An 8,753-nucleotide genomic window follows, 5' to 3' on the forward strand; every position below is an offset into this window, starting at 1 on the left:
TGTAGAATAAAAGTGCTCTCTGCACAGCCACGCTTTTCCTCCCCACTCCTGTCCCTCCTCTCTGCTCTACACCTACCACTCCCCACATGGGGCATTCTAAGTGTTTAGCAACACATCATACTAAGAATCACCCACACTTTGCCATTCTCTTTGTGGGAAACCAAACATGGCTCATGTTTCTAGTGAGGAAACCATTCAAAGTAAACTACAAGTAGACGAGAGATGTAATCTCCTGTATGAGGAACGGTGTTGCATAAGTGAGGAGAGGAAACTTTAAGAATTCTTCATGCTTAGGCCGGGCACGGTGGCTCACGCCTGTAATCCCAGTACTTTGGGAGGCCGAGGCGGGTGGATCACCAGGTCAGGAGATTGAGACCAGCCTGGCCAACATGGTGAAACCCCGTCTCTAATAAAAATACAAATATTAGCTGGGCGTGGAGGTGGTGTGTGCCTGTAATCCCAGCTACTCGGGAGGCTAAGGCAGGAGAATTGCTTGAACCAAGAAGTCAGAGATTACAATGAGCCGAGACCACGCCATTGCACTCCAGCCTGGCAATAGAGTGAGACTCCATCTCAAAAAAAAAAAAAAAAAAGGAATTATTCATGCTTAAATATATGCACTGGAATACTGTCCCTCTGACAAACAGAAATTAAATCAGCACAAAGTTAATATTTTACTTATTTAAGCTTCAGTGCCTCTGTTGACATTTTGGAATATACCTTTCCAGATAATTATATGTATTTATGCAAAATCTACAAGGCAATTGACTCCTATGTAATAATGAATGCTTAAGAAAGTAACAAGGCTAGGCATGGTGCCTCACTCCTACAATCGCGGTATTTTAGGAGGCCAAGGCAGGTCGATCCCTTGAGCCCAGGAGTTTGAGACCTGCCTAGGTAATGTAGTGAGACTCTTGTCTCTACAAAAAATAAAACTTTAATTGGCCAGGCATAGTGGGGCACATCTGTAGTCCCAGACACTCAGGAGGCTGAGGGTGGGAGGATTGACTGAACCCCAGGACGACCATCCTGCAGTGAACTGTGATGATGCCACTACACTTTGCACTCTAGCCTTGGAGACAGACAAGACCCTATCTCAAAAAAAAAAAGCAAAAGAATGTTTAAATTTTTCTGATAGGAATGGAAAACCAAACATCGTGTGTTCTCACTAATATGTAGGAGCTAAGCTATGAGGATGCAAAGGCATAAGAACGGTGCAATGGACTTTGGGGACTTGGGGGGAAGAGTGGGAGGGAGCAAGGGATAAAAGAGTTCAAATATGGCGCAGTGTATAGGCTCGGGTGATGGGTGCACCAAAATCTCACAAACCACCACCAAATAAATTACTCATATAACCAAGTACCACCTGTACCGCAATCACTTACAGAAAAAACAATTTCTAGAATGAGTTTTTCCTGCATTTGGATGAAGATGTAAATTCAACTCTAATAAATTACAGTGTATCATAAGGATTAAACGTCTCTCCCCTGCATTCCCTCCTAGCTCTGTTCCATCCTACACAGCTGCTGGATTAATCTTCCAAAACACCAATTTTCTCATGCCACTTTTCAAAAACTGGCTTCCTGTTGTCTAAAAACTAGTTTCAAATGCTTTTGTCTGGCATTCAAGGAGGTTGGTAGTGTAGACTCTCCTAAATGTTTCACTCCTACTCCTTCCTTCTACCGCATACCAGCTGTGTGCCCTTGGGATGGTTATTATTATTATTATGAGACAGAGTCTTGCTCTGTCACCCAGGCTGGAGTGCAGTGGCGCGATCTTGGCTCACTGCGACCTCCCGCTCCTGAATTCAAGCAATTCTCCTGCTCAGCCTCCCAAGTAGCTAAGACTACCGGCGTCCACCCCCATGCCTGGCTTGGGCTAGTTATTTTAAGACCCATCCCCCTGCCCTTGTAAAGATCCCACACACCTCCTGCACTCAGTGACTCACTGTAGCAATGCCTGGAAAGGCTGTAACAGTCATATTCCAAGCCCTGGACTACTCAGGAGTCAGGGGTGATGGTGCCACCACCTAATCGCATGGATTGAGGATGGGAACAGTGATTCTCAAGAAGAAAACTTGGGCACCCGTATGAGAAGTTAGTACAACTGCCTGTAAGCGCTCTGGGCAAAATTTAACAACTGTCTGTTCCAAAAATGCAGAGACACAGGAACTTAGTAACTCTTGTTGGGGTATCTTCCATCATATATGACTCAGTAAGGGTATATCAAGCAAATTCAACTGTAGGGACTGCCCCATTCTGAGGCATAGTGTCACTTATGTTCCTAAATTCATATTTTACCATTGCGGTTCTAGCCACTCTCTATAGATCAGGCCCACTTGAGCAGCCCAATGCGCTGAGTTTTATCTGTATACAATGTACATATATTTTTAAATAAGAGGTATGTGCTTCAATAATTTAATTTTTTATCTTAGATTGCAGAAATTTCACTGTAACGCTTACTCAAATGGTACAAAATAAACAAAAACGATGTATGTTATGATGAATCTAACAAAACGTACTTGGAGTTGTTGTTTCCCCCTGTTGAAGCAGCACATTCCTGTTGGTGAAAAGACATGAGACCAGCAGTTCTCTCCACGCTTATGGCTGCAGCCTTGTACCCATTAATTAAGGCCTCGGAATTCACCTGAAACTTCCATGGTTACTCGTCAATCCAGGATGGTCATGACCAAGCCACTTTACATCCACTCATCTTCAGTGCCTCCTTCCACACACACACCTTTCCTGGTTTAGACTTTCATTTCTCCAGTTCTACAGCAATATTTGCAAATCTCTTTTGACCACAAACTCCTCACAGTCAGGGACTTCTCATTTTGATTTCCCCAGGCTTGGAATTTTGTTTTGTTCATGGGGAGGGGGTGAGATTTTAAAAATTGCATTAATGAATGCAAACAATCAATCCATTGCTCCATGCTGTATATAAACACTGTAATAAATATTGATTTATTTCTTATAACAAAGGCAATAGGAGCTTCTCTCAATAAACTAAATTCCAAGGAAAGAATGAAGGCAGGAAAGTATCTGGTTTGTTTGCACCTAAGGCCTTAGTTTAGGTTTGTTTACTTGCTTGGAGACAGGGTCTCCCTCTGTCGCCCAGTGGTGTGGTAGGATTATAGCTCCTTTTGGTCTGTAACTCCTGGGCTCAAGTGACTCTCTTGCTTCACCCTCCCAGAGTACCTGGGACTATAGGCATGTACCACCATGCCCAGCTAATTTTTTTTTTTTTTTTGAGAAGGAGTCTGACTCCATGCCCAGGCTGGAATTCAGTGGCACAGTCTCAGCTCACTGCAGCCCCTGCCTCCCAGGTTTAAGCAGTTCTCCTGCCTCAGTCTCCCAAATAGCTGGGCACCTGCCACCACACCTGGCTAATTTTTGTATTTGTATTTGTATTATTTATTTTTTGAGATGGAGTCTTGCTCTGTCACCCAGGCTGGAGTGCAATGGCACGGTCTCGGCTCACTGCAACCTCTGCTTCCGGGGCTCAAGCCTCCCATGTAGCTGGGATTACAGGTGCCTGCTAATTTTTGTATTTTTAGTAGAGACAGGGTTTTGCCATGTTGGCCAGGCTGGTCTTGAACTCCTGACCTCAAGCGATCCACCCACCTTGGCCTCCCAAAGTGCTGGGATCCGGCTAATTTTTAAATTATTTTGTAGAGACTGAGTCTCAAAATGTTGTACAGACTGGTCTTGAACTCCTGGCCTCAAGCTATCCTGCCACCTTAGCCTTCGAAACTGCTGGAATTACAGGTGTGAGCCGCCCTGCCCAGCCAGTATTTTCACATAAACATTATTTCAGTGAATTCTGACAATCCTGCAGACACTTACAGACTCATCGTTTCTTGCTTAATGTAACACAACCACACGTGACAGTCCCATCAGTCAAATCCAGCATGTTTGACTCCATGATTACCAAATGCACTATCCCATGTATTGGAAAAGGAAAATTGGAGGTCACTCAAAGAGCAGTGAAGTTATGGAAATATGAAATTTTTCACATGACTCTGAGATTGAGTGTTTGGGTATTATCAGGAAATGTTAAAAATGTCTATTTTTTCTTTTCTTTTTTTTTTTTTTTTTTTTTTTGAGACAGAGTCTTGCTCTGTCACCCCGGCTGGAGTGCAATGACGTGATCTCAGCTCACTGCAACCTCTGCCTCCAGGGCTCAAGTGATTCTGCTGCCTCAGCTTCCTGATTAGCGGGGATTACAGGCATACATCATCACACCCGGCTAATTTTTTTTGTATTTTTAGTGGAGGCGGGGTTTCATCATGTTGGCCAGGCTGGTCTTCAACTCCTGACCTTAAATGATCCACCTACCTTGGTCTCCCAAAGTGCTGGGGATTACAGGTGTGAATCACCACACCTGGCCCAAAAATGTCCATTTTCAACAGTGGTTTAAAACACTCTTGAACAGCAAGATGAATAAAAGTTGAAGGACATATTGTGACAGCAATTGATGGTATGGAAACTCTGGTGAATGAGAATCATTTTTAAATTACTTTTTTTGTAAAGTGCAAAAGCAGCAATAGCACCCATTTGCATCATACTTTGTACTTTGCAAAGCACATAGAAAAATAAAGGTAATGATGGGGATCATTGCAATTCATAGGAAAGGAGTCAAGAGGAAATGAAAATGAAAGGGAATAGTAATCTACATAACTAGTCAATCTTCCTTAAAAAAAAAAAAACCTTAAAATATCTTTCTACCATCCGTTTTCTATTTGATATAAGGCAGAATGGGAATGATAAAAAAAAATTACAGTTCAGAGTTTCAAAAAGCAAACCAGCTTTGGCGCAATCCTTGAGGTTGGGCTGATAACAAGATCACTCAACTGGTGTTTCCTGGCAGTCAACGTCAGAATAATTCCATCTTCATGAGAATTACAAAAAGAACCACAAACCAAACCTCCAAATTGATTCTAAGATAAAATACCCTTAAAAAAATTTCCCTTCCTATCCGAAGGCAGACCAAGAGGAAGTTTATCCCTCCCCCCACCCTCACAAATTCCCCAGAGAGCTTTCATCTAAAACGTTTGACTCTGGTTAGATAGCCAGCGAGCATCTTCTCTGAACCTCTTGTTTCCTCCATGGCAAGCTCCAGAGAATAAGAAGGCAGATTCAAGATTCCCATGGGCCTCAGGACGACTAAACAGATGGGGAGAGGCACTAAACCTGGTCACCAAGAGTGTATGTAGGCATTTGTTGTTTTCCTACCTTTCTAAGAGCTGGGTTTTTAGCCAGCAGTTGCTTATTTATGATAATTTTCCGATATATTGGACACTAAATACTATTATCTCTTTCCACCCAACTTATCTTTCCGTTCTTATGTGCGAAGGCAGAAAAAGATGATTTAGAGCTCTTCAAAGATTCCTATTAAATTTAAAATGCCCGTAGCCTTCCTATAATAGATTTAAGATTGATGATAGCTTTAGTTAAAATGTAGCAATCTTAAATATATTTTTCATAACCAATTCCAACATGTTCTCACTGAAGTCCTGGGTATTGAACATAATATTTTAAATATTTGAAATCAGCATTTCCGAGAGAACCCGAAGCTGTTTTTTCTAGAGAGGCTGTGCGTGTGAATCGGGCAACGTCTTTTCACTCGTTTTGTGCAGCACTCACCCTGGAGGTCTAATGCCAAAGAAAAATCAAAATAGAAAGTACCAGCGTGTGCCATCATGCAGCGGCAGAGGCTGCTTAAAGATCAGGAAATTGTTCAAATATCAGATCGCCGGCGGGCATCTCAGCCCAGGCCTGTGTAAGGGGAGTTCTGGTGCCTCCGCAGAGGGCGTGATTAGGGCGCCAGGAAAGCGACCCGCGACTGCAGCCGTTTGTTAAGGCCAGTCCTTCGCTCGCGGTCTGTCCCGGGCGGCAGTCGTGTGAGCCCCACGCTGGGACCGGGCCAGGGGGACGTGGGCACCAGGCAGGGAGCGCGCTCCGAGCGCTGGGGACGCCGGGGACACCCAGGGGCCCTCCTTGCCTCCCAGCCCCGGGTCACCGCACTCCGGCTCCCGCCCCGCGCCTCTGGGGGGAGGTACCCAGGGACGCCCGGCGAAGGGGCTTTGCTAATTGCCAAAGCAGGAAGTGAGCTCGTGGAAGAAGCCGAGCAGAAGAAGAAGGAGGGAGGAGGAGAAGGCGGAGGAAGGCCAGGGCGCGCGGGGCAGCGGAGGTTTGCTCCTGGCGCGTAGGAGCCGCAGGACTGCCCATCTCCGTGATCCCACTGTCCTCCCGCGCCCCGGAGGCCGGCCAGCCCCGCTCGGACGCTCTTTTGCCCCTAACCCGCCCCCATGGCTTCACCGGAGGACCCGCTGCGCGCAGGTAAAGGGACACAGCGCCGTGCCCACACCTGGAGCGGGCGCCGCGGGCCCGGAGCTCGGGAGGCGCTCGTAGCAGCCGCAGGGCCATCGAGACCGAGCCTCGGCGACCATTGAGGGGCGCCGGGCAACCACCCCGATCCAGGAGCCAGACCCGGAGTCGCGCGGGGCCCCCAGCCCAGGCCCGCGAGCGGCTGCTGACCGCCCCTCCCGCGCTCCCCACGGCCCCTGCGCCGCGTCACCCACCGCGCGCCCTCCCCTTGCCCGCGCCGCAGCGCGGGTTGCTTTTGTTCTGGACTCGAAATGCCAGGTTGAGACACGTCCCGCAAAGCTCTGGCAGAAATGGGCGCAAGGGGGTGGATTTCCTTGTCTCCTCTCGGGCTTTTTCTGTCTCCCAGCTCACATGCCTTCTCATTTCTCCTCTCTTTCTTGCCCATTGCGCTTTGATGAAATGGTTTTGTTTGTCTAAACATTGGCCCTGGGAACTATTTCATCAGATAGTACCGCAGAACCGAGAGGCCGATCCCACCTGTGAGATCCCATCTGTGGTTAGAATGACCTCTACTTCTGTCTTTATTTTAAAATATTGTGTGTTGGTACCCGAGGTCAGAGTGGAGATTTTTCTCTATTCTCTCACGTGAATCTAAAATCCGTCCCACACCTTGCTTTCCTGGCGTTCCCGCTCTCTCCTCTCCTATAACCTAGGCGGTGACCTCCATGCGTGTTTCTTGAACACATCAGTGAATGAATGATCTGTCCCCCAGAGTACACTGGGGCTTTACGTGGTTTTGTTGAGGCTGGAAACACTGAAGAGAGTTACGCAGAACCTGATATAACCGTTTAGTTAAACGCGTTTCCTATTTCATTTCTTGAGCTTGGGCAGCGGCGGAGTTTAAATGTTCCATCCTTGTATTACCGCTTCAGCGGTTAAAAGGAGACAGTGCGTCTGAAGGTGGTCAGGAGTCTACACCCAACAGCTAAGTTGGCATTGTGATGGCTGGGTTTGGGGGAGTTTCTTGGAGACTTCAAAGAAAGACCTACCTTCCTCTTTAAGCAATTGGTAAACATTGTATCAATTGGATGTGGAAAATAAATACATTGTCTAGATATTCTTCCCTATCCCCATACCTATTGTTTGAAAACATAGAAGGGGAAACAAAGGGAGAAATCCTCCTACTGCCCCGTGCCACTCCACTCTCACCCTAGCATCCACCTCCTCTTCTGAGAACTGAATTGACAAGGTGCCAAGAGGTGTTTGGGGCTAGATCTGACTAATCATGGTCTCAGATCTCATTAAATGATGACTGTAGGGGTGCGGGGTGGATTCAAAAAAGACCTTGAGAGAGATACACTGCATAGAGATAAAATGTAAAATCTACTTGGGCCCCCCTAAATCGACAGTACCAGGCAAGATGGGGGCTGGGAAATAGCTCAGCAGTGACAGCAGTGCATAAAAAGCTCAGTGGCTGGGTGCAGCGGCTCAGACCTGTAATGCCAGAGCTTTGGGAGGCTGAGGCAAGAGGATTGCTTCAGGCCAGGAGTTTGAGATTAACCTTGGCAACATAGTGAGGCCCTGGGTCTACAAAAAATAAAAAAAAATAAGCCGAGTATGGCAGTGCATACCAGTCCCAGCTACTTGGGAGGCTGAGGCAGGAGGATCGTTTGAGTCCAGGAGGTGTCGCCTGGGTGACAGAGCAAGAATTTGTATTAAAGAGAGAGAGAGAGAGAGAGAGAGGGAGAGAGAGAGAAAGGAAGGAAGGAAAGAAGGAAGGAAGGAAGGAAGGAAGGAAGGAAGGAAGGAAAGAAGGAAAGAAGGAAAGAAGGAAAGAAGGAAAGAAGGAAAGAAGGAAAGAAGGAAAGAAGGAGAAAAAAAAAAGCCTCACTGAGCCAATAGTGCTATGAGGCCCTGAGGAACGAGGCAGGGTCTAGTGCGGGTGGCTAATACAATCACAGATGACAGTAAATAGCACTGTAGTTTCCCATGATGGTATTCTTAGTCGACTCCACCCAGCCAAAATGGATGTGCACAACATGGAATAAACCGGCTACATGGAACGAAGGGATTTAAAATTCCCAGCACATGTGGAGTAGTGAGAGGACAGAGGATATGATGATAGGAGGGTGTCATGGGCTGGGCGTGGTGGCTCACGCCTGTAATCCCAGCACTTTGGGAGGCCAAGGTGGGCAGATCAAGAGGTCAGGAGTTCGAGACCAGCCTGGCCAATAAGATGAAACCCTGTCTCTACTAAAAATACAAAAATTAGCCGGGCATGGTGGCGCACACCTGTAATCCCCGCTACTCGGGAGGCTGAGGCAGGAGAATTGCTTGAACCTGGAAGGCAGAGGTTGTAGTAAGCCGAGATTGTCCCACTGCACTCCAGCCTGGGTGACAGAGTAAGACTTCGTCTCAAAAAAA

General features: G+C 46.8%; 1 protein-coding gene across 2 annotated transcripts in view; it reads left to right on the forward strand.

Moving 5' to 3' along the window:
* Positions 1–4,877: 4,877 nt before the first annotated feature.
* The window catches only part of EDARADD (EDAR associated death domain), a 52,248-nt gene continuing 48,372 nt past the window's right edge, over positions 4,878–8,753 (forward strand). Inside the window, exon 1 of one of the 2 annotated variants that reach the window (XM_017526599.2) lies at positions 4,878–5,207. In XM_017526599.2, the coding sequence (XP_017382088.1) occupies positions 5,150–5,207 (58 nt within the window). In that variant the 5' untranslated portion in view covers positions 4,878–5,149. Of the gene's footprint in view, positions 5,208–5,580; positions 6,342–8,753 lie in introns of those variants that run through there. The other variant, XM_017526600.2, reaches the window with a different exon arrangement.

The sequence above is a fragment of the Cebus imitator genome, unplaced genomic scaffold (genome assembly GCF_001604975.1).
Source record: "Cebus imitator isolate Cc_AM_T3 unplaced genomic scaffold, Cebus_imitator-1.0 Scaffold42, whole genome shotgun sequence".
NCBI lineage: Eukaryota > Metazoa > Chordata > Mammalia > Primates > Cebidae > Cebus > Cebus imitator.